Source organism: Callospermophilus lateralis, chromosome 7 (genome assembly GCF_048772815.1).
Source record: "Callospermophilus lateralis isolate mCalLat2 chromosome 7, mCalLat2.hap1, whole genome shotgun sequence".
Taxonomy (NCBI): Eukaryota; Metazoa; Chordata; class Mammalia; order Rodentia; family Sciuridae; genus Callospermophilus; species Callospermophilus lateralis.
Window position 1 is genome coordinate 136,017,429 of NC_135311.1, and position 26,040 is coordinate 136,043,468.

Here is a 26,040-nt window from a genome sequence, read left to right on the forward strand (position 1 = left end):
CCAAGGCCTGGGACCTGTCCCCTCCCCCTCAGCTGCTGGTCTTTGTGTTCCTGGCCTCCTGGGTCTCTGATCTCAGCCTTCGCCCCCACATGGGGGTCCCCTGTGTGGTATGTCCTCTATGTCCTCTTTTATAATGATATGCCAGCTATATTGGATTAGGGCACAATCTAATGAGCTCATTTATGTACTTTTTCTTTTTTGCAGTGTCAGGAATCGAACCCAGGTCCTGCAACCGCTAGGCAAGCTCTCTACCACTGAGCTACATCCCCAGCCCGTTTTATTTTTTATTTTGAGAAACATTCTTGCTAAGTTGCCCAGGCTGACCTCAAACTTGCCATCCTCCTGCCTCAGCCTCCAGAATAGTTGTAATGACAGGCATGTGCCCATGCCCAGCGGGCTCATTTTACCTTGATTACCTCTGAAAAGACCCTTTCTTCAAATAAGGTCACCTTCTGTGGTACTGGGGCTTTGGGGTTCAACATACCTTTTCTAGGGGACATAATTTAACCCATAAAGAGGACTTCAGGTAAGTTGGGCAAATGCTCTGAGCCTCACTTTACTTACCTGTAAAATGGGGTTAGTAATCATTCCTCCTCCTCACCCAGAGCTGCTGTGTGGGAGCACCGCCTGCAGGAACCGTAGCACCCAGCTCGTTGTTGGCACCCTGGAAACAACGGCTGTATCTCCCACGTTGTTCCTAGAATGAACCTGGCCTGAGGCATGGAGTACCTGCATGGACACCTGAAGAGCGGGGAAGTGCCAGCCCTAGGGCCATGTGGGCTCGTCTGGTCTTCTGGGAGGCATTTGACAGGCCGTGGACTGGCCTTAGCCCCCCTGGGCCAGGCACTTGGAGCCCCCTTCCAGGCTTGCTCCCGTGTTCGGCTCGGGGCTTCTCAACTCCGGCACTAACGACGCCTGGGCTGGGTCGTGTTTTGCAGTGGGTGCTCCTGAGCTTGATGGGGGTGTTGAGCTGCCCATGGGATGTAGGTAGCCCCCCCTCCCTGGTGGTGACAGAGATTTTAACATATTGGGCATCACCAAATGTGTCTGGAGGGACAAAACCACCCTCTGGGGTTGCAGGGTGCCTTGGGAAGGGTCCCCAGGATGCTGAGTCTTCCCAACAATCACGGCTGAATTCTATCTGCTCCTTGCTGGCTTCTCTCTGGCCGCCTACACACCGATCCCTCGGAGAACAGAAGAAACTGTCTGGAAATGAGGGCCCTGGACGGCATTTGAGGCAGGAGAACATCACCACGGTGGGCTTGCCCCATGGACTTGCCCCACGTGCGGCCAACCCTCCGCCCTTCTCCTGCTGCTGCAAGCCCGGCTCCCTAGGGTCACCTCAAGGTGGCCTGGGCTTGGCTGTAAACAGGCAGCAGGAAGCTCCGAGTGTGTGGGGCGGAGGCCCCGGGCTCCTGGCTTGCAGCAGGTGCAGACCCGGCGCTGACAGCCCCAACTTATCAGGGCTGAAGGCCCAGGCTCCAGATCCGCAGCTTGTGGGGTTTATCAGCTGTTAGAGTGACAGAGCTTGCAGCAATCCTGCTGCCACTGCGGGTGCTGACAGCCAGGAGCTGGGTGGCAGAAGCAGCTTCCCATGGCCTCCCGAGCCCAGGCACAAGGCGAGGCAGGAGGGGTTTAAAGGAAGTCACCATGTGGGGACGAGAGAGAAAGAGAGGAGCGGAGGGCTTGCTTTCTCTCCACCCAGGGACACCATCACTGAGCCACCTCCCCAGCCCTTTTTATTTTTTATTTTGAGACAGGGTCTTGCTGATTTGCTTAGGACTTCACTCAATTTGCTGAGGCTGGCCTTGAACTTGCAACCTCCTGTCTCAGCCTCCCAAGCTGCAGCGGTTACAGGCATGAGCCACCACATCCTGCTTATAACAGTCAAATTTATTTCTTCCTTCCTCTATCTGCCCCCCACCCTCCGCCTTTCTTTCTTTCCTTCTGTCTCTGCAGCACTAGAGATTGGACGCAGGCTGGCACGTGAGGACCAGCGCTCTACCACTGAGCTACATCCCCAGCCTCGAATCACCTTAAAAGGGGTGAGGATTTTTCCTACTGCCTGACCTGTCTGGGTAACATCCTCCTGCCCCTTGTGGCTAACACATTTTCAAGCATTTTGTGGCTTAAAAACAATACAAAATTATCTTATAGTTCCAGACCAGAAGTGTAGGTCAGCACCACTGGAATCAATCAGAAGGAAGGGCCTTGCTCCCTCCCGGGGCTCCAGGGGAGTGTCCTTTCTGTCTCTTCCAGCGTTTGGGGCTGCAGGTGGCCTTGGCTGGTGGCTGTGTCACGTCCATTCCTGCCTCGGTTGCTTCCCACTGCCCTTTGGCTGCCCTGTGTAGGGCTAGCTCCTCTGCCTCCTCTCGTGGGGACGCTTTTGCATGAGGGGTTCCCCTGGATGATCCAGGACAATCGCCCCATCTTGAATCCTTCATGAAGGATCTTGGTGAAGCATCTTAATTCTGCCACCTTATCTGGCAAAGACCTTTTGTTCCTCAGGTACGGTGACATTCGCAGGCTGCAGGGATTCAGGTGAGGCATCTTCTGGGGCCTTTAATCCGCCCACTCTGCACCCCGCCTCGGCGCCCTGTCCTTCCAAGGCTCCTCAGCCTGCCCTTTGCTTTGGCTCCTTCTCCCTCCTTGGGACTCAATTAAAATGTCACCTCTGTGGAAAGAGCTTCTGGCCCATTCCAACCGAGGTGGCCTTTCCTGTTCCCGCCTGGGCCTGGCCGGCAGCAGTTGCACAACACCCCGCCTTGGTGAAAGAGGACTAGAAGTCCCGGCTGAACGCCGATGGCCAGAGGGGACGGAGGGGACGCTGGGATTCCCACACCTGAAACATTCCTGAGCCCTTCCCTGCCTTTGTTCTCTGCATCTGGACAGAGTCAGCCCCGGGGCCCTGAGATGCGGACAAGGACTCTCCAGGCTGGACAGAGCCTGTGGTATGTCTGCGCTGGCCCCTAGGCCTTTCCCCAAAGCCTGGACAGGGGTGTGGGCGGCTGCACTTATGTCCACTGCAGGCCAGGGACAGGAGAGATCACCGAAGGGCCCTGTCTGGCAGCAGCCGCCAGCAGAAGGCCACCTTCCTGACACATTCGGGAACCCCTTGGGGACAGAGTGGTGGGTGACAGCAGAGACTGGCATTGGCCTAACTGGCCACCACTACCTCCTGGGGGTGTTGGGGGGCACCGGCCTTTCTACCTCCCAGTGTGATTAAACAAGAGCCTCTGTCAGGGCACTGATGGGCCCACGCTCTGCTCCCGAGGTCACAGGAAGCAGGATGGCCAACCCCGCGAGCTCCCTGCAGTCACCGTGGAGTGTTTCCTGGGCCTGGGGAGGGGGCGCTCTGGGTGTCCGCGGGACACAGGAAGGGAGGAGGGTTCCTGGACCTCGGGTTCCTTTTCTGAATGAATCTTAAAGTCCCCTTCATGGTTGGTTGTTTGCTTTCGAGACCAAGAACAGCTGAGGTGCTGGGTGACAGGGGTCACCCCAGGGGACATAAAACTGAGAACTCGCCCAGGCAGAAACCAACGGAGCTGCAGGGCCCTGGGAGCCGGCGCTCGGAACTGGATGAAGTCAGCCAGGGGACCATGTGGCTGGGTGGGGACAGTGAGCGTGAGCCTTACCCCAGGGTCAGAAGAGCCAAAGAGACTGAGGGGGTCCCAAGAGCAGCTGTCATCTGTCACTGCTGGTGAATGACAGTATTTTATTTTATTTTTTTTTACTTTCATTATTTTTTTATTATTTTTATTTTTGCATCCTCAATGGTAGCAGAGACCCTGTAGTTTAACAAACATTTGTTCAGATCAAATAAGTGGAAGAAATAGTCATTTGCTCATCTGAGTCATACTTCCCTGTATAAGTCTTTCCCTGGTTCAACATATGGATCTAAATAAAACCTTGCTTAGGGGGAGGGAGGAGGAGAAGGAAAGAAGGTTCTGGGAAGGAGATCGAGCAACTCATGATGCGTGCATGGACAATTAGAGCATTAAAAAAAATCCCGTTATGTACAATTATAATGCACTAATAAACTTTCTTTAAATTTTGCCTAGATTCTGACAAGATCGAGCACAATATAATTCCATATAAATTTAGTTAAAATGGGCCTCAGGGAGAGCAAATTCCACTTCATGAGGAGAAAGAATCCACCAGGTGTCTCATCAGGAGATTCGGCTTCAGTAATCGGCATTGTAGGGGTAGTCCGGCAAATGAGCCTGGTCAGCCAGGACACCAATCCTCCAGTTTCTGTTGAAGCTGAGTAAGGTCGCCATCTCCTCATCACTCAATCTGAAGTCAAAGACCTGAAAGTTCTCGAGAAGACGTTCTGGGGTCACAGACTTGGGGATCACCACCGCATTCCTCTGGATATGGAACCGGGTCAGAACCTGGGCTGGGGATTTTTTGTGCCTTGCAGCAATCTCCTCTATCTTAGGGTCCTCCAGTCGTGAAGGGTCTTCTGGTTTGGCCCGAGGTCTACCTGGGGAGCCCAGGGGGCTGTAGGCTGTGACCGTGACGCCCTTAGAATGGCAATACTGGATCAGTTTCTCCTGGGTGAGGTATGGGTGACACTCCACCTGGTTAGTCACTGGTTCATATTTGAGTCCAGGCTCATTCAAGATCTTTTCAATCTGGAAGTGGTTGAAGTTGGAGTCACCAAGAGCTTTCACCAACCCCTCATCCACCGGCTCCTCCATGACCCCCCAGGCATCCAGGGATGTTTCTTTACTGATGAGGTTGTTGCCTTTATCATCTTTGGGGAATAAGTCCTTCCCAGCCTGAAATCCCTGGACATCCAGATAGTCCCGTTTCAGATCCTCGAGGGTCTTCCGACAGGCTTCCTTCAAAAGCTTCCTCTCAAAGAAGGTGCACCACAACTTGCTCACAATAAAGAGGTCCTCCCGCTTCACCACCTTCTCTTGGATCTTCTCTTGGATGGCTTCTCCCACCTCATTCTCATTCTGATAGGCGTAGGTAGGCACAGTCTATGTGGCGATATCCTGCATCAATGGCCACCTTCACGGCTTCTTTGACTTTGTTTGGGGGAGACTTCCAGGTGCCCAAACCCAAAATGGGCATCTTGGCTTTGGTGCTGAGCTCCACGAAGGTGGCCATGGTTGGTTCAGAAATGGCTTTGAGAGAGCAAATAGATGTTTGGCGTCCCCCAGTATTTTAAATTATCCTTCAAAAGCCTGGAATTCTGTCCAAAGCCACTTCATATCAAGCAAAAAAAAAAAAAAAAAAAATCATACCACAAGGGACTTCAGACTCACCAACGGGGGACAACCAAGCTTTGGGTCAGCTTTATTCTCATAAGTGGTCCCACCCGGGGACATTCTGCCACTCGCTTAATTCTTTTTTTTTTTTAATGTACTGAGGATTGAACCTGGGGAGCTTAGCCATTGAGCCACATCCCCAGTCTTTTATAAAAAAAATATTTATTTTTCAGTTGTAATTGGACACAATACCTTTTTATTTATTTACTTTTATGTGGTGCTGAAGATCAAATCCAGGGCCTCGAACGTGCTAGGCGAGCGCTCTACCACTGAACCACAACTCCAGCTCCTCCCTAGACCTTTTTATTTTTTATGTTAAGATCTTGCTAAATTGCTTAGGGCCTCACTGTTTCTGAGGCTGACCTCAAACTTGTGATCCTCCTGCCTCAGCCTCCTGAGTTGCTGGGATTATAGGCGTTCAATTCCTCGCCCGACCTGCCACTCTTTTCCCACCCTACAATTCCTCTGGGAGCCCAGGTACCTGTCTCATCCTCAGCAATGAGGGGTAAGGTCTCTCTCTCTCCTGACCTCACTGAGGGGAAGAGGAGGAGGTGAATGATGAGCTCCTTCAGCCTCAGAACAATTACTCCACGAGATGAGAACCCTGCGTCTTGGAATCAAAGAGTTGGACATGGACAGACTGACGTTCAACCATTATGTAGTGCCTCTGGGTCTCTAGGTCCACGCATGAAGGGTCTTGTAGTCCTTGTTTCCTGTTGTGGTCCCTTGTTTAGATGGTGCTTGGCATATTGCAAGCGCCCAATAAATGGTTGTTGGATGGATGAAGGAATGCCTACCTTCCTCGCGTGCAACAGAGAGTAGTGGTACCTACCTGCGTTAGTCATCCATGCTGCGTAACAAGTTAGCCCAACACTCGGTGGCTTAAAACTATAGCAGTCAATTTTTTTTAAGAGAGAGACAGAGAGAAAATTTTTTTAATATTTATTTTTCAGTTCTCGGCGGACACAACATCTTTGTTTGTATGTGGTGCTGAGGATCGAACCCGGGCTGCACGCATGCCAGGCGAGCACGCTACCGCTTGAGCCACATCCCCAGCCCTATAGCAGTCAATTTTATTCCTGCCTGTGGTTTCTATGGGTCAGGACTTGGGGAAGGGCTCATGCGGTTCTGACTCAGGGTCCTTCAGGGCGTTGCAGCCAGATGCTGGCCAGGGTCGGGCCAGCAGGAGCTGCCCAGGCATTTCTCTTGCTTCCTGAGGTCTCAGGACACCTCCCAGTGCACTAGTTTGGTCTCCGGGAGGATCCAGCCTCGGGCTCCTGCGCAGGTGTTCTGGTGAGGAAGGCAGGAGCTGCTTCCACTTGTACGTTCTGGCCTGACACGCCACCGAGTGTCATCCTTTCTGTCCCAAGCCCATTTAGATTCAGGAGAAGGGGAAAATATGGGGGGGCGGGGAGAGAGAGAGAGAATATGGAACACAAGCAGCACTTTTTGATGGAAGGAATTTCAAAATCTCATGGTCAAGGTCCCAAGAGCTTGGGAAGGAAGCGCCTATGGGGCGCTTCACTTCACAGAGTGGGATTCACTCTGCCATAGCGAGCAAGAGGTGGACTCCAGGCCCCTGTCACTGCACGGTGTCACGGTCCCTGCAATGTACACCTGAGGGTGCAGTGAGGCCCAGACCAAGGAGCCCCCCAACCCGAGAGGCCTGTGCTCTTCCCCAATAGCCAAGCTTCACAAACTGAGGGACTGGAAACAACAGAGATCCACCCTCTTAACCTGTGGAGGTTGGAAGTCTGAGGGCGCAGTGTGGGCGTCTTAGGGGAGCGTCCTCACCTCCTCTAGCTTCTGGGGCTGCTGGGGATTGAATCCAGGGGCTTTTTTACACAGCTGCCTCCCCAGCCCTTTTCATTTTTTATTTTGAGATGGGGTCTTACCAAGTTTCCCAGGCTGGCCTCAAACTTGTGATCCTCCTGCTTCAGCCTCCCGAGTTGCTGGGATTACAGGTGTGCACCAACAATAGGATCTCATTTTAACAAATGACATCTGCAAAGATCCTATTTCCCAACAAAGCCACATCCTAAGTTTCTGGGTGCCCATGAATTTGAGGGGCGCTCTTGAATTGGCGCAATGTCCCTGTCTGATTTTCTCGACATGCCCTGCCTATTCTCCCAGTCCCTTGCATTGTTCTGTATGATCCTTTGAGTGGGGGCAGGAGGTGACTTCAGGTCACAAACCAGGGGTAGGAAGACGCCGGCAGCCTTGGAGCCTGTGGTGCGGGCCACCTTCCCCGGGGAGAAAGTCCTGGGCGGAAGGCCAGCCAGAGGCACGGGGCCCCTCCCCGACCCCCACTGTGGGGCGGTCACAGGGCTCCTTCTGGCTGGGGCCCTGTTCCTGTGTTGTCCCTCCCGGCACAGTGTGTCCTCCCTCCAACAGCTCTATTAATAACCCTCCTTACCTTCCGGGCTGCCATTCATGCTCTGTCCCCACGTGCGCCCTCCACCTCAGGCCATCTGTGGGTGTGACCCCCCCACCTCGCTGGCTCCCTCCCTCTGCCCATTCTCAAAGTGACTGCAGGACACACCCACGTGCCTCTTCACGGTCACCCCACGAGGGAAGAGCCATGGCACCTACGTCAGGGTCTAAAGGAACAGTGCCCGGCTGGGGGTGCCCGCGGGCTCTCCTGGGGACAGTGGCAGCGGCGACCCCCGTGGGTCCAAAGGATCCCTGGTTCTACTCCTCTGACCCTGGTGACCAAGACCCCACGGACCCCAGTCCTCAGCACTGAGACCCATGAGCACCTAAGGCTTTGCAGTGAGTAAGCCTCATTCCTGGGCCTTGTCCTGGGCCAACTATTTAACAGGGTCCTTTTCAGTGAGGTACAGTTTTGTCCCCCAGGGGACATTTAGCAGTGTCTGGAGGCAGTTTTAGCGGTCACAGTTTAGGTGAGGAGCTGAGCCCCCCGGCAGCACCCAGGAGAGCCCCACCTCCACCCCAAGCACAGGATGACCTGGAGCTGGGTCCAGGGAGCCCCTCCTCACCTGGAGACATTTAAAGGCACTTATAGAAGCACTTAATTAAGCAAAAAATCTAGACACTATTTAAGCCCCAGTTTAAAAAGAGCTGATTATACTAAGAATATTGAACTCAGTGGACTGTTAAGCAGCCACTTGGAAGAACGAAAGTGGCGGCTCTTTCGTAGCAGGAAGTACGTTAAAGTTGCACTTGAACATCTGTGGGTTCCTCGGGTGATGAAACACGGTTTCCAATGACCCACCAATTCCACCCCTAAGGAAAGAGGAGATCCTGTGTCACATGCAGACCAGGCCGTGAATGTTCCCCGCCACTTGATTCATTTTAGCCTAAAGATGGGAACCACCCAAAGGCTCTTCAGGGGTGAGTGGAGATAAAGTGTGGTGGGTCCACACAGGGAAGGTCATGCCACCAGCAAGACGAGGTGTGCCCCGGAGGGCCAGCCCAGCACCGCAGCTGAGCCGCCAGGCCAGGAGGGACAGGGAGGGAGAGAGGCACGTGTGAGTCACCCCTGGCCCTCTCCAGCATGTCCTGGGATCCTTGTGGGAGATAGTGGCTAAGAATGTGTGACAGGCCAAAGGGCGGCCTTAAAATAAGTCCCCAGTAGACCATGTGACATCCTGGCTCTGTCCTGTCCCATTTTTGAGTCTGGAGGGCCCAGGTCAGCCATCCCACCCTGGACACACCAGAACTGCCCGAGAACCAGAGCAGGGGCAGTGACAAGGACAACGAGCACCCAAGTTCAAGGCAGGTGCTGAGGTGACGGAGCAGGTCGGGGAGGTCCTTCGGGAAAGCAGACAGCCCTCCCTGTGGTCATTCAAGGAAATCTAACAAGCGGGACTGGGGACAAGGTGAGGCGGGGAGTGTCTACGGCGTCCTCTGCTCCCCAATCCATCAGGGCAGCTGCAGGTGGCCGCGGGAGGCGGAGGCAGAGCCCCCAGGAGTGGAGTGACCATCCACCCATGAGTGGACGAGTGTGTCATCACGGAGTGGCTGCGGATCCAGCAGGCTCTCTCCAGCTCGCTTGCTTGTCTTGCTCTCTGCCCTGTCGTGAAACAGCAAGACCTTTGTCACGTGTTGGTGTCATGCTCTGACCCTCTCCAGCCTCCAGAACATGAGCTCAAGAAACCCATATTGGTTACAAAGTCAGCCTGTGGCGGTCCTTCACTAGGTCAGCCTGTGGCGGTCAGTCACTAGGTCAGCCTGTGGCGGTCCGTCACTAGGTCAGCCTGTGGCGGTCAGTCCGTCACTAGGTCAGCCTGTGGCGGTCCGTCACTAGGTCAGCCTGTGGCGGTCTGTCCCAGCAGCGGAAGGCAGGGCAGGCAGGCACGAGGGCGGGCATGGGGAGAACCCGGCAGACCCTGTACCCAGGGAGGGCAGCGGCAGCCCTATCGCCACCCCTGAGTCGGAGGCAGGCAGGGCTGGGGAAGAGTAGAGGCCAGTAGGGGGAAGGCAGGGCTGGCAGAACAGTCCCATCCCTTACTTCTCTTCCTCCCTCTGAAAATTTGCAGCCTCTGCCATCAGCGAATCTAACATGGAGCCAGAGGGCACATCAGTGGGTCCTCAGAAGCCATACAAGTCAGCCTCACGGGTGCTGAGGGGTGGGGAAGGGTGGAGTCCAAGGTTTCCAGTCCAAGCTGGGCGCAGTGGTGCACGCCCACAGCCCCAGGGGCTCAGGAGGCTGAGGCAGGAGGATCATGAGTTCAAATCCAGCCTCGGCGAGGCCCTGTGTCTAAATAAAATACAAAACAGAGCTGAAGATGTGGCTCAGGGGGTGAGCACCCCAGGGCTCCATCCCGGGCTCGGAAGCTCAGTGGAAAGACTGAGGAGGTGGCGGGGCAGTGCGCTAGCCTGGCGTGTGCCAGGCTGGGGGCTCGATCCCCGGCGCTGAAAAGGAATTAAAAACAGAAAAGCTCAGTGAGGAGAGGGAGGAGAAGGGAGCTCAGGTCATAGACAAGGAGGAGAGGAAACCACCCTCGGAGGAGAAAGCCCAATCCGAGTGGCCGACGTGGAACGCAGGCGTGGGATGTGGCGGGTCAGTGGAGCCTCGGGAAGGGGCTTGAAGCGAGTGGGTCACGGGGACTGTCTCATTAGGCACTGCGCCTGGGAGGGAATCTGGGGAACCCTCGGACAACTGTGGGATCCCCTCTGTCCGTGGACTTGCTGGGGTGGGGCGGGGGCTGCTTTAACCAGTGGACGATGATGAGGAGACTCCCCTAGGAGGACTGGCAGCTTCCCCTGACAGCTCACGCTGGCCACCCGCAGAGGCCGCGTGGACACCTAGGCCCTTTATCAACCAGGCTGGGCCTGTTCGGCTGCCCCAGACCAGATATTAGGCAGTGAATGAGGACGTCTCCAAGTGACTCCCGTCAGCCACCAGCTGATGACACCCCTAAGGGGAACCCAGGGGGCCAAGCAGCTGAGGCCAATGATCTCTAAGATTATGAGATATAGTGAACTAGAATGCAATGGTTGTCACCTGAAGTCACTAGGTTTCAGGTGGTTTGTTTTATAGCACATCACCAAAATGACAAAATGCCTGTTGGTGGCCCGGGGAGAGGTGGCCGGAAGGGGAGGAGGTGAGGGAACCTTTGGGGTTGAAATTGTGTCTCCCTGAAATTCACACACTGAGGTCCTCATCCCAGGACTCAGAGAGGGATGGCGTTTGGAGACAGGGTCTTTCTAGAGGACAGTAAGTTAAGATGAGGTCACTGACCCAATAGGACTGATGTCCTTCTCAGGAGACTGGGGCCCAGACAGGAACAGCGGGACCACCTCTGGAGACATGGGGAGAAGAGGCCATGGAGAGAGGCTTCGGGGTGAAACCCGCCCTGCTGGCCCCTCAGCTCCGACCTCCAGCCTGCAGGACCCAGAGAGGTAAATCTGTTGGTGGGACACCAGTCCACGGAGCTGGGCTGGGCGGTCCTCGAAAATTAATCCCAAGTTACACGGATCCAGTTTCTGCAGGAAAGTTTAAAGAGAAACCAGATGGACCTCCCCCCACCCCCTGCAACCTTATCCAAGTAAACAAGGAACTGTCGCAACAGGAAGGGCTGTTTGGGACCAAGAGTCAGACCCACAGAATGCTCCAGAACAGGTGAAATCAAGTCTGTTTCAATTGCGTGACATTTTTTCAAAAGTCCTAGAATCCGAAACTCAAATCCTAAAGGAAAAAATGCACAGGATAGGAAGAGGCGCAGGGAGAGCTGCTGAGATGGAGGAAAGAAAGGGGCGGAGGCTGAGCCGAACAGACGAGAGCTGTGTTCTAAAAGCACCTGAAAGAAAGAGAGGAGGAGGCAGGAGTGAGGGGATTCAACTTTCAGAACTACGCTGTGTGGACTGGGGCTTCGACCCTCAGCACCACATAAAAATAAATAGAATAAATAAAGACACTATGTCCACTCCAAAAAAAAAAAAAAATCCTATGGAAAACTATGCTGTGACAAGCACATATAAATCTTTATAAACATATCTAATTATTTTCTGGATGTACAATTCTATAAGATGGAATTTTGGGGGTGAGGGGTATGAAAAAAATTAAAAAAAGAAAGTTCTTGGGATGTGGCCCAGTAGTTTAGCAACCCTGGGTTCAATCCCCAGGACAAAAAAAAAAAAAAAAGTAATTATAACTTATGCTTCTTTAAATGAGAATAAAAATTCTCTTCTTTCCCAATGATCAATAAGCATAAATAAGCTAATGTATGAAAATGCTATTTGAGATGTTATCATGGAACTTTTTATACCATTTTGATTTTCACTTAGTTCTGGGAGAGACTTCTTAGGAAAGTGAACAAGGCCTGGTCCCTGAACATGTCAGTCTCAGTGACTGAAGCTGCAGATGGCCCAACTCAAAGCTAGAACTGTTGCTTTAGATACCATTGCATGACAGTGGAAATATATATACTATGCTTTCTTATGTCACTAGTGTGAATATTTAGTATTGAAGACTTTGACATGCAAAAAGAATAAACAATGTAACATCGGGGCTGGGGATGTGGCTCAAGCGGTAGCGCGCTCGCCTGGCATGCGTGCGGCCTGGGTTCGATCCTCAGCACCACATACAAAGATGTTGTGTCTGCCAAAAACTAAAACAATAAATAAATATTTTAAAAAAATGTAACATGATTAATATTGTAAAATATCCAAGAAAACCTTTCCAAAATAAAAGAAAATGTATTCTCAGAAAACTGTGAGGTTGACCATGAATTATCAACTCCAAGACATGCTGATAAAATTATTGGGAAAAAACTATCCTAATTTATTACCCAATTTGTTTATTACCTAATGTATATGTGTGTTGAATTGTACACTGTACCTTGTGAGTATATGCAATTATTATGTGTCAGTAAAAATTATCATGGTATCCAGGATAAATACTAAATCAAATTATTTATAAGATCAATGAAATGAGTCTCGGATCAGGCATCTCAAGAGCAACATACAAAGCAAGACCACAGTGGAGTAATATTTCCAAAAGATTCAAGAAATAAAACGTGAGTCAAGAAATTTATGTCTCTGGCTGGGGATTTGGCTCAAGTGGTAGCGCGCTCGCCTGGCATGCGTGCAGCCCGGGTTCGATCCTCAGCACCACATACAAACAAAGATGTTGTGTCCACCAAAAACTAAAAAAAAAAATATTAAAAATTCTCTCTCTCCTATCTTAATCTCTCTCTCTTTAAAAAAAAAAAAAAAAGAAAAAAAGAAAAAGAAATTTATGTCTACTTAATTGTTCTTCCAGTATGGAGGGTGTGGAAGAACAGGCTTGAGCAGAGTAAATACTGTGTACAGCTGCCTTTTCTTTCTTTCTTTCTTTTTTTTTTTGGTACTGGGGATTGAACTCAGGGGCATTTAACCTCAGAACCACATCCCCAGCGCCCCCCTTTTTTCCCTCTATATACACATTTATTTGCAACTGAAAATTAAAACAGTACATCAAAATTTCCTTTTATTGCAACTCAAATTTTTGAAAACCAGAAAATCTAATTATCTATTCTAATTATTACACTCTAATCAAACTATCCAATATTCTCTTTACATCTCTTCCAGTTCCTGAGTTTTATTTCAGATTTCAGGCTTTTAAAATCCACAGGAAGATTTGAGACCTATTGGTACTTCTTTGAGTCAAACAGAAAAGTAAAACTAAAGTATATTGAAATCACTTGTGCACATTTTAACTGCTCACATTCCTTATAAATTACTGGCATTAAGGCATGAAGGGATCTCTAACACCAAAAAAAAAAAAAAAAAAAAAAAAAGGACGCCAAAGAATAAAGACATCACAGAACTCATACATAAGCTATTCAAAATCATTGATATGCAGTCTAAGCATAGAAAAGTGTGCCTAAAATTACCATCATGAAGAACAAGTACAATTTACGCCTATATTGACTCTGGGTCATAATCATACCCTATTCTAGCATTCTCAGAAGGATTCCATCCATGATATACGCAAAACTGCAGGTACATTTGAATGGTACACTTTGTGATTTACCCTGAACTTCCTTGAGATTGTTGTCTCTTTCCTGTTCTTCTGGAAGAACTTAGGAGATATCTCTATCTTGCCACACGGAATTTCCGTGCAGATAACAAAGTCCGGACTCCTTGCCGCCTGTTGGGAAAACCTCTTCTGACCTCCTGTAAGGCCCTCTCACTCCTGTCCAGTGGTTGGGGTGGACCTTCTGGCAGAGGAGACGGGCATTTAGTACAAGGATTCAGAGTCCAGTCATGAAGTTGCTTTACTAGCATTTCTGAATTGACCGGATGAGAGTCCACTGAATTTTCTTCATTTTCAGACATCGGAAAAGACTCCTGAGTCAAGGTTGGGTTAAATTTTTGCAATGGGTCCATTGGGAGGTAAGCAGAACCCTCAAAAAAGTTGCTCCCACTGTTGCTTGGGAGGAAAAAAAAACCTGTAGCCCTGAGACAAACTTCAACAGCTGGAGAGACAAGTGGAGCCAATCTCTACATCCCCAGCCCTTTTTTGTATTTTATTTTGAGAAAGTCTTGCTAAGTTGCTTAGGGCTTTGCTAAATTGCTGAGGCTGGCTTTGAACTTGTGATCCTCCTGCCTCTGCCTCCAGAGCCTCTGGGATTACAGGTGTGTGTCACCACACCTGGCCTACAGGTGCCTATTTTGAGAAATCTAGTAGGTTTGTTAGTCAGCTTTCTGTTACTATAACAAAATTCCAGAGAGCGTAATCTTAAAAAGAGGAAAGATTAACTTTAGTTTACTGGAGTTTCCAGCCCTAGTCAGTTGGCTCTGTTGCTTTGGGGCCTATAGCAAGGCAGGGAGCCCCTGGTGGAGCAAGCTCCTCACCTCATGGTGACTGGGAAGCAAAAGAGAGACAGAGAAAAAGATGGGCTTCTCATAATTCCCTTACAGGGCACACCCCAGTGACCTACCACCTCCCGCTAGGCCCCACCTCTTCAGGTCCTCACCACGTTCCAGCCGCCGACATGAGACTTTGGGGAACATTCTGAATTCAACCTGGACCACTAGGTGAGCTTAAGCAAGCAGGATTGGGAAAACATAGGGAAAAATTCAATAGTCAACACTTTATATATTTTTTTCTTTTTTCTTGGTCCTGGGGATTGAAGCCAGGGGCACTTTGTCCTTGAGCTATATCCTCAGTCCTGTTTATTTTTTTTATTTTGGGACAGGGCCTTGTTATGTTTTGGAGGCTGGCCTCGAATTTGCCATCCTTCTGCCTCAGACTCCCCAGTAGCTGGGATTACAAGTCTGCACCCATGGCTGCTCCTGGTACTAAGAGTTCTTGTCTATTCTGGAGCCTTATAAAAGACAAAGCTTGCACATGTTTTCAAATGTGGGATGCCTTTTTATTTTTTAAAATATATATATACTTTTAGTTGTCAGTGGACCTTTATTTTATTTATTTATACATGGTGCTGAGAAACAAACCCCATGCCTCATACAGGCTCGACGAGTGCTCTGCCACTGAGCTGCAACCCCAGCCCTGTTTTCATTTTTTTAAACGTACCTTTATTTTATTTATTTATTTATATGTGGTGCTGAGAATCAGACCCAGTGTCTCACACATGGTGGGCAAGTGGTAACACTGAGCCACAATCCCGGCTCCCTCTTCTCATTTTTTGATGGTGTCCTTTGATGCAAAAAAATTTTTTAATTTTGCTGTAGTCTGATTTATCTGTTTTTTTTTTTTTTACCCCTGAAGTTGCTTGTGTTTTAGGTGCCATATCTTGCCTAATCCAAGAGAGAAAAATAAAGGTGGCAAAATATTTTAAAACGTTTATCTGGGTAAGGAGCACATGGGAGTCCTCTGGATTATCCTTGCAAGGTTTCTACAAATCAAAAAGTGTTTCAAAATAAACCATGACTGGCCTCTGGAAAGCCTTCGGCCCGGGGAGCGTGCCTGTCATGTCGGGTCGTGTGTGCTTTGCGTGGCCTGGACCGTGTAGATGGCACAGCTGCCTGGGTGGCGGGGCCGGCCTTCCCCCATGTCACAGATGGACCACTTGAGACACAGCCTTCATGGGTGATCCTGGACAGAGACCCTGGTCTCTCCTGGCCTGTTTTCCCAGCTGTAACAGAGAGGGACCAAGGGGTGCATTTTCCAGGGTGAGGCCAAGAAGCCCTGGGGAGAAGGCGGGGAACAGAACTCAGGGGCCAGTGGCCATCCTCCAGAGCAGCTGCTCAAACACAGAGGCTTCTGCCTTAGCCTTTGTTATGTAACAGATTCTGCTGCTAAAACAAACCAAGCAAAACCAGTGTGAACTAGCCTCTAAGAGCTCTTCCATCTGTCCCCAAAACCCTGGTGCTTAGGGCCCGAGCTGGCCAGGTGGACGCTCAGGAGGGATGGGCTTAGACTCTATCCCGATCTTCACACAGAGCTCACCACCTCCTTCCTCCTCCTGGAAGGAGTGGAACTGGGTCCTCAGCAAGAAGGTGACTTCATGGGACAGTACAACACCTTCCAGGAGCTGAGCACCTGCAGGACATGGGCACCACCCTGACCTGAGGTCAGAGCAGAAGGGGTGGCCACGGGCACAGAGGAGATGAAGGCGCTTGGCGGTCACACCTCGGGAAGCCACGGAGGACCAGGCCAGCCACAGCACGCTGCTCTTTCCTGTCTGAGTGGAGAGGGGAGTCCAGTGGGAAAGAACTCCAGAGACTGCACAGGCCTCGTGCCCCAAGAACAAGATGAAGTTCCAAGTCACTCGTCCAAGAATTCACTGCCAGAAACTTGGCCCAAAGAGATAAGCAAGAGGGACATCAGGAAGAACAGCCAGGATTTCTGAACATTTCGTACCTGCCAGGCCCTGTCCCAGATGCTGTGTGGGTTAATTTCTTTGTCTCCAAAAGATCCCATTGTTCCCATTTTTGATATGGGGAACAGTGGCACAGAGAGGTTGCATGACTCGTCCGAGGTGGCACAGCTGGTAGCTGGTAGCCATGAGGGAGGCTTGGAGCTGGAAACCTCACCCCTTGGTCCCAGCTTGGGCTGGGTGGCAGATTGAGGCCCGTGGGGGGCAACTTCCACAGAGCAGAGGCTCGTAACCGAGGCAGGGCTGGGGCCTGAAGGTGGGCAGGAGCCTGTGCTCTTCGTCCTGATGTGGGTGGGGGGACTGGGGAGGGGTGGGAAACGGATGCAGGGAGCTCAGGCTGCTGGGGGGGCGGCTGGCCTGGCTACAGATGCGGCTGTTCCTTAACCAGCCTCCCATGCTGGGCGACACTCCACTTGCATGACCTGCTGAGGTCTTCAGACACGCAGGGTCAGCACCCACAATGGCAGGCAGTGGCCTGGCCTGGTGTGACCAAGGCAGGTGGCAGGTAATGGGGGAGGCACCAACGAAAGCTGGAAAATGGCTCCCCAGGGGGAAAGGATGCACCAGGGGCATTGAGCACAGGCAGTGCCCACTGTTACCTCCTGCTCGATCTAGCGCACAAGACCGGACGTCCAGGTAAGTATGGATTTCAGACAGGCAAGACTAATTTTTAATATAATAAGCTCCAGCTCTCCCACCTGGGAACTGCCGGTGCCCTGGGCAGAGACTGTGGCCCGACCCCGGTGGGGCTGGGTAATGCTCCCCCGACCTAGGTGGGAGAGGCCTTCAACTGGGCAGCTGCAGCCTGAAAACAGGCCCTGTGAGCTAAGGACCTGGGGGAGTCACGGGGTCAGCTCCTCCAGCTGACACTGGCCTGGGCAGTGAGCACCCTTCAGGGCTCCCCTACCTGGCTCTTTCTCCGGGAGCCCAAGCTAGCCACACCGGACTTGCCAGTCAAGCCAGTGCTGGACTCGAGGCCCGTGGAGGTGAAGTTTGATGTGCTGGGGTCTCATCCCACCTGGGCACTGGTGCAGACCCCACCTCTCTCCCAGACTAGCAGGGTCAGGGAAGAAATGTCACAGACTGGTGACTGGGAGCTGAGACATGTCTTGCCCTCTCCTTCTGTAGGAAGGGGACGAGGTTCCTGGACAATGAGGGTCTTGGGAGGAATCTGCCTCCAAAGGTGGTATGATAATAGGAGCAAATGTGACTCCATTTTGTTTTATGACTTCATCCTGTAAAACAACCATGCCAAGTAGAAGAGTCATGACTGGAGCAAGATGTTCTTTTCCTTTTGCTATAGAAACCTTTAAGAACACGGATCTACCTCATGGGGTATTGTTTTTGTAACTAGGGTAACAGGGCTCTGTTTCTGTAACTGGGGTGACTGGGCTAACTGTGATTGGTTAGGCTTCCCTCCGCTTGACTGCACTGTCCTGCTTCTGTAACCTGGCTCTCTTGCATTGGCTAGACCCCCCACCCCGCCCCCCGCCCGAACATCCCTTTTGCGGTTTTCAGGCTTATAAGGAGTGCCTTTGCAATTGTTCGGGGCTGATCAGGGGAACGGCTTTATGTTCTGGTCAGCCGCCACCGGTGTGCTTCAATAAAGGCTTGATTCGATTATACGTGAGTGGTCTGGAAGTCAGTTTATGAAACCCTGGGACAAAGCTTTAACTATAACAGTGGAAGGACCCCTTTCTCCTGGTGGGTGGAGCCTCCGGTGCTGTCCTTTGCCCTGCCTCTTAAGGAGCCCTCTTCAGCCTGATGGGCGCATGTCTGTGTGTCCGATACCACTTGAAGGCAGGCTCTCTAGTTCCTGCAGCTGTCCCCACCATGCCAGGACAGAGCCCAGGTGTGTGTGTCACTCTGCCCCCTGATTCCTCCCATCTGCTGATTCATGCCCACTATTTAGATTGGGGGGAAACCCCAAACTCAAAAAGCCAAGACAAAACAAAACCCAACAAAAATAAAGCTGGAAAACTAAACAGGCTTCCGATTTCCTCTGAGAGTGCAGGTCCTGCCTCGATTTTCCACCTTTTGTCTGACCACAGGGGATTGACTCACATGGCGAGAGGAGAGAATTCATCAGACGATGATCAGAACATTTGTCTGCAAAGCTCTGAGACCTTGAGCTTTTCCAAGGGTGCAGTGTCTTGCTCTCAAAGAACGAAGGCAGGCAGTTTCTTTTGGTGACTATGTCAGTTAAGAATCTGGAGATGGGGGCTGGGGATGTGGCTCAAGCGGTAGCGTGCTCACCTGGCATGCGCAAGGCACTGGGTTTGATCCTCGGCACCACATAAAAACAAAATAAAGATGTGTCCACTGAAAACTAAAAAAATAATCATTAAAAAAAAAAGAATTTGGAGATGGAAGTGACAAAAATCTAATCTGAGCTGGTTTAGGCAAACAGGGAAAGGCAGATTTCTTGGCTCACATACTGAAAAGTCCAAGGTGGATTGAGTTCAGGCACTGCTGGATCTAGGGCCTCCAGAATGTCACCAGAACGTTAGCTACAGGGACAATATGGGTAGAGAGAGAAAGGAGCATTCCCTCCACTACACTAGGACCCTCAGATGCCCTGACTCTGCTGGTGAGGCTGGGCACGGCAGGGGAGGGGCGGTGGCAGTTAATAGCTGCTTTCCCATGTGGCCACGCTGGCTCTTCCCTTACAGCCACAGTCTAGAGAATCCTTCAAGGGCAGGGAAGGACTCTACACCAGCTGGTTTCCAAACCGCCCCCAACACTCTCTCTTTGTCTCTGTCACTGTCTGTCTCGGTCTCTCGGTCTCTCTCTCTCTCTCTCTCTCTCTCTCTCTCTCTCTCACACACACACACACACACCCCTCTGCATTCTGCCACACCTCTGAAGGATCTGGAAGCCCCTCTGCAGGTGGTTTCTGGCCTTGGGGAAGGCCTGAGGGTCCTGGAAGATGGACGTACCTCTGTGGGGTGGGGTGGGAGCTGGCAAGCAGATGTGACCATGAACTAGGGACACTGACGTACACAGTTGGGGTTTTGTGCCTGAGGGAAGTCCCAGCCTAACTCCTTCCTTTCACCAGGGGAGACAGAGGCCCAGGCAGAGCCGCACCTTGCAGAGAGCTATGTTCAGTGGCCAGAAACGTGCCCGCCTCTGCCCTGCCTGCTCAGTGGTCCTCTCGTTTTCCCTGGCCTGTCCCCAGGTGCCCGGGGCTCTCATGTCACCGGCTATGGCTACTCACGACTGGGCTGGAGGTTGGGAAGCTACAGAAAATCCTTGCAGAGGGGACCACGCTCCCCGGCCATGGGGCCTCTCCTTCCCTGCACCCCCCTCCTCCTGTCCAAAGCCTTGGAGGCAGGGGACCCATGAACCAGCCCTTGGCTTTCGCTTTCGCTGACTGCTGGGCCCAGAGCTCTCCCACCCTCGCTCTCACGGCCACTCCTGGTCCCTCAAAGCCTCCGTCCAGCCTTTCCAGGAAGCTCCCTCCTCCACCTCCACCCTGCGGTGCTTGCAGAGCACCCAGGACTGCGCCAGCCGCTGTCCCTCACCTCACCCCTGTCACTCACCTCACCCTTCGCCTGCCTTTCCCCTGCCTTTCCCCAGGAGCTCCTCAGAGGCGGGGACCGTCTGGTCCTAGGTGCCTGCAGGAACAAAGCCTCATTGTCTCCACAGCACCGTGAGCAGGTGTGAGAGGACAGAGGGCCAGCCACCTGGCAAGACCACACAGAGAGCAAGAGGACGATGAGGCGGGAGGAACCTAGGAAATCGGCTCCAGAGTCAGGCTCTGGACTCCTGTGCCCCAGGTTCGCGATGAGGGTTTGTTGGGTGGGTTAAGGGTCTTCTTTCTGTCTCTGTGGCCAGCACCTTGCACGTAGGGTTTGGCCCTGGTGAGAACCAATTTTGCCACTGCAGATTTTCCTGGGGCTCCCCTGGGGCCAGCGCCAGGCTCAGGGTCACACGTCCTGCGTTACTCTCATGGCTGCTGAAACAGATGCCACAGGTGTGCTGGCTTAGGTGACTTTGTTTTCTTTTTGGAGATCGGAGTCTGAAATCTGCTTCACTGGGCCAAATCAAGGTGGGCAAATAGTAGGGCTCAACTCTGCCCCTTGGCTGCGGCCCCTCCTCCATCCCCTCGTCTCTCCGTGCATTCTCTCTCTCTGACCCTCCTCCTCCTGCCTCTGTCTTCTGAGCGCCCTTGTGGCCGCCTTGAGTCCTCCTGGATAATCCGTGAGAATTCACCTCCAGGTCCTTAACCTAGCCACACCTGTGGAGGCCTTTTCACCATGTAAAATAGCATGTTCTCAGGTTCCAGGATAAGGACATTCTGAGGGGATATCATTCCACCTACCACGGGCACCATCTAACAAAGTCCCTGTGCAGAAGGCTGCGACGGAGACTGCAGGATTAGCCATTGAAGGAACGAACAAGGCTCCTTGTGGAGAAAATGCCTGTTTATTGAGGAACAGCTCTGCTTATTTATAGAGCCGGGGGTGGTTTAACGGTTATGACAGTTTAACCATTTAACGGTTTGACAGTTGGCACGGGGTGCTTTCTGATTGGTGGATAAGGGTCATGTGAGTCAGCAGGGCTAGTCTGATTGGTGGGTAAGGATCATGTGAGCCAGCCGGGCTCACCATTGGATGGCTCCTCTCTGGGAGGATGGGGAAGTTAGTCTTTGGAGCTGGGGCGACTCCCAACAGCCATGTTGAAGAGATGTGGAGAGTGCATGGTGTACAGTAGGCGCTCAATGTGTGTTCATGATCCAGTGTGCGAGCCGGTTGGTGTCCCGTTGTTCTTCCTGGAGAGAAGCCTGGAGGATGCACTCAGTCCTGTCATCCCTGCCCCCTCCTCTGTGGGCCGAGACACTCTGGACTTTTGTTTGGTACTCAACTTCTCTGTCTCCTTGGCAAGTTCACAGTCCCCTTCAGAGCAAGGACCAACTCTCTGGGTGTATTTCTGATTCTTGCTCCCCACAGCACAGGTCCCCAAGTCTTCATAGATGACAATAGATTTATCTAAATTTTCCTTGAGCAAAAACATCTTGCAAGCATCCCAGCAGCAAGTAAGAGTTTCAGGTCTGGAATCAGACTGCCTGGTGTGCAGATTGTGTGACCTTTGGGAAGTAGATTAATTCAGCTGAGCTCAGTTTTCTCATCTGAAAAATCAGGACTAATAAGAACACTTTTCTCACTCAATATCTGAAAAGATGCTGTTTTGGTTTGTTTTTGTTTTGGTACCAGGGATTGGACCCAAGGGCACTTTACCACTGAACCACATCCCCAGCCCTTTTTGTTTTTTACTTTGAGACAGGGTCTTGCTGAGGCTGGCCTTGAACTTGCAATCCTCCTGTCTCAGCCTCCTAAATCGTTGGAATTACAGGCATGCACCACCACACTCAGAAAGAAGTGATTATGCTGGAATTTGCTAAGTGGTCCCAGGGTTGTTTTGTTGTTGTTGTTTTGGGTACTGGAGATTTAACCCAGAAGGACTTTACCACTGAGTTATACCCCTAGTCCCCTTTTTTATTTTCAGACTCGGTCTCACTAAGCTGCTGAGGGTCTTGTTAAGTTGCAGAGGCTGGCCTTGAACTTGTGATCCTCCCGTCTCAGCCTCCTTCATTGCTGGGATTACAGGCATGCACCACCACGCCTAGCAGTTCCCAGCTTCTTGCTGTCCCTTCCCCCATCTCTGCCATATCCTGTCTCCTATTCTAGACACCCCCCACCCCACCCCACCCCCCGCTGCCTATGAACACAGGTTCTCTGGAAGGGACACACCTCGGATGTCCCACCACATAGATAGCCATCTTTCCACTCGGCCTTTTCCCATCACGCATCGTCTTGGTGGGGCAGAGGTGACGTTTGCACCTGGAGGAGATGTCATAGAAAGCATTCCTGCATGACTTCATCTCTGGGCTGTGCTCTCAAAATTCCAACCGAATCAACTCTACCCTTTAAGGGGTGGGAGAAGGGTCGGCATTCCAGAAGTTCCTTGGCATACTCAGGCTTTTAATCAGTTGACATTGGAGAATTCGCATCCCAGTGCTGAAAGGTTCCCGGGGTTGGGGTGTGAGAGTCGGGAGAGGGGTCAGAGCTGTCCTGCACCCTGCCCCGCACAGGTCTGTCTGGTCTGGAAATCTGGCTGGAGAGCGAATCTTGAGTCTGCACAGAGTTCCCTTGGGGTGGTCAGCACCACGGACAGCGGCCCGGGCGACGGCCGGGTGTGAGGAGCCCGGGCGGGTGCTGGGTTACGGCTGCAGGCGCGGGAACTGCGGGAGGAAGACGCTGCTGGCGGCGGTGGGCGTCGGCTGGGGCTCCTCTCTGAGTCACCGTGCGCCCCACGCTCGCGCGGGCCTTGGAACGCTGGGGTTCTCCCTGCCGCTTCCAGCAGTGGCTGGGTGGGGAGGGAAGGGGAAAGAGCCATGTTCAAGGCCCCAGATTTTTGCGAAGGAAGAAGCTGTCCCCCGCACGCTCCCGCCCTGGCCCGGCCCATTTCTATACAAGGCCTGCTTCCCCACCTCCACCCCCAGTGAGTATTCCTCACAGGCGCAGAGCATTCCCAGGTCCTGAGCTCAGAGGGCCGGAATGTGGCTGATAAATCAGAGATAACCCCCACACAGGGGGGAAGGGCTGGCCGGACACTCATCGCCAGGATAAAAGGCCACGGTTGCCGGAGGAGCCAGGAGAGCCTCCGTGGGCCTGGAGGAGGTGGCCGTGAACTTGGACGGAAGCAGCAGCAGCCCCAGCCCACCACCCAAGCGACATGGACCCCCAGATGGTGCTGTCCCGGGGAAGTCTGCTTGTGCTTTTCCTGAGCCTGTTGCTGCCAGGAGGTCGCCCCCACCCTCTGGGCAGCCCTGGCCAGGCTGCGGAGCTCCCCGGGATACAGGTGAGGCTGAGGCTGGAGGCTGGGCTGTCGGAAGGGCTTGGCAGCAGCACTTAAGGGGCTCCCACCTGTCAGCCCAGGGGTCTGCCCTTCATTGGGGAATGAGTGACAGGTAAGGTGCACGATCCTGAGCTCAGGCTCCCCACCTACAGGAGCTGCTGGATCGCCTGCAGGACGAGGGGTCAGAGCCACCAACAAAGCAGACAGCCCTGGAGCCGCTCCAGCAGGACCAAGGCCCCACAGAAGCCTCGGAGGCCGCGAAGGCTGCCCCCAAGGGTGTCCCTGGGCCCAGAGACAGTGTCCTCCAGGCCCTGCGGGGACTTCGCACGGCCAAGATAATGCGAGACTCGGGTTGCTTCGGACGGAAGTTGGACCGGATCGGCTCATACAGCCGCCTGGGCTGCAATGGTGAGCCCCCACCTTGCCACCCCACTGGCCAGCTGCACTCTCACCCACATCCCTGTGCAGGCCACCATTAGAGGCACCGTGGGCTTGTTGTCTAGGACACCCGGACATCTCCTCTGACAGTCTCCAGGGCCAAGGGGTGCCTTTCTGGAAATGTGAAATGGGGACATCATTCATTAGGTGCTCAATGAATCCTCACCCTCCTCCTGGCCACTCCCTGCCTCTGATCAAACGGGAGCGGAATCTCCAGAGGGTGGAGTTTGTTCACTGCCCCGCAGCCCCTCCTGGGAGTAGACAGGGTCCTAAGCCAGGAGCCCCCTGGCTTCTCTGGAATTGCATGGAGCCTTGAAGGCAGAGGACAGGATCTCCAGGGTCACCCCACTTTCCGGAGGAGGAAACTGAGACCCAGAGAGGAGGATTGTTCCAAAGCCTCAAACATCAAGATCAGTGGAGGGACCGGAGGGTGGGGGTGGCGCACAGCGGGGGGGAAGCTCAGCTCCTGCCTCCATTTCCCCTCAAGGTCACGGTCACCCTGTCTTCTCCCCACAGTACTGAGGCGGCATTAGGAGGAAGTCCTGCTGCGGACATCAGCTTCCGATTCCACAGGGGGCCCTTTCCCCAGCCCCACGGCTCCCTTTGAAGTGACTGCTATTTATTCGACTTATTTATTTATTTATTTATTTAGCTGTTTTCTATAAGATGTTTCTTACCTCTGAGCACAAATTTCCTCAGTGAAATAAAGTCAACATTGTACCTCTTTTGAAATGGATTTGTCTCCATGTGTTCACAGCAATCCCTTGTTTGGGGGAAAAAAAATCACAACACCCAGTGTTTTCTGCAGGTCCCAGAGAGGTCCTAATGGTGGGTTGGAGGCGCAGCCTGAGGGCTGGTCCAGTGGGCGGTGGGGCTTGCTTTCCCTCCAGGGTCGTTAATGCTCTAAAATGTCTGTGCACACGTCATACATGCAAGACACTTTGCAGAAGCTGCTGTTCAGAGTGGATACTCCCTTCCTGGGAGCGGGGTGACCGCAGGGCGTGAGTCACCGCCTTTGTCTCCCTGGTCTTGTGTGCCTGGAATTCCACCAACCAGTAAAGCTGTCTCCCTGCTGATGGCTCCTTTCAGAAGCTCTAACCAAAGTGTCAGGGACTGGAGGCAGAGTGTGTGTCGGGGGGTGAAGGCTGCTCACGTGCACCCAGTGGGGTGAGGCTCCATCCTGCCTCAGACCTCAGCTTCCTGATGTCACCCAGGAAAGGAGCCTTCAAAAACCCTAACCAGTTGGGCACCATAGAGCCCGCCTGTCATCCTGGAGACTCAGGAGGCTGAGAAGGGGGGATCTCAAGTTTGAGGCCAGCCTTGGCAACCAAGCCACACTGTCTCAAAAGAAAACATAAAAAGGGGCTGGGGATGTGGCTCCGTGGTAAAGCACCCTTGGGTTCAATCCCCAGTACGAACAAATAAACAAAACCCCAAATCACAAGTCAACAAGGTTCTGACCAGAAGCCGAGCTCTTTGGGTGCCCTTCCCCTGGGGCTGCCATCTCACTTCCTCTGACCCCAGAGAGAGACAAGGAGACAGCCTGCAGAATCCCGTTGTGTGTCTTTCACAGGGTCCCCTCCCACACCCTGCATTGCCGGGGTCCCAGGCCACACGGCCAAACCCTGTCCTCATTTATGGTCTGAGCTCAGCTGCAGGATGAGGCCCATTTCCTGGGTGAGAAAACTGAGACTCAGAAAAAAACCAAAGCACCCTACCTGAGAGCCTGCAGCCACCAAGGGCTGGTGCTGGGGTGCTGGTGGGAACCAGCCGGAGGCCAGGTCCGTGTGCTCCGACTCCCTCACTCCAGGCCCTGCCTGCGCTCCCACAGGTCCTTCCAACGTGCTCATCTGGGTTTTTTTGAGTGAGAGGGAACCAGGAGGCTGGCTCTTCATGTTATTTCTCATTTTAACCCAGAATGCACCAGAGCTTATGGGTGTCTGATGAGGTCAATTAATATTTTTATGTTTTAAACTGGGGCTTGAACACGGGGGTGCTTTGCCACTCAGCCACATCCCCAGCCCTTTCTACTTTTTTTTTTTTTTTTTTTTTTTTTTGGACACAGGATCTTGCTAAGTTGCTTAGGGCCTTACTAAGTTGCTGAGGCTGGCCTCAAGCTTGCGATCCTCCTGCTTCAGCCTCCAGAGTCACTGGGATTGCAGGTG

General features: G+C 52.5%; 1 protein-coding gene and 1 pseudogene across 1 annotated transcript; one reads left to right on the plus strand and one right to left on the minus strand.

Annotated features, from left to right (window-relative positions):
• Window positions 1-4,184: 4,184 nt before the first annotated feature.
• LOC143405038 (aldo-keto reductase family 1 member B10 pseudogene) lies at window positions 4,185-5,153 on the minus strand (annotated as a pseudogene).
• An 18,161-nt stretch (window positions 5,154-23,314) lies between these two features.
• Window positions 23,315-24,408, plus strand: Nppb (natriuretic peptide B). The gene is made up of 3 exons (XM_076862662.1): window positions 23,315-23,440; window positions 23,590-23,845; window positions 24,392-24,408. Exons 1-3 carry the CDS (start codon window positions 23,315-23,317, stop codon window positions 24,406-24,408), a joined length of 399 nt encoding a protein of 132 aa, XP_076718777.1.
• Window positions 24,409-26,040: the final 1,632 nt, after the last annotated feature.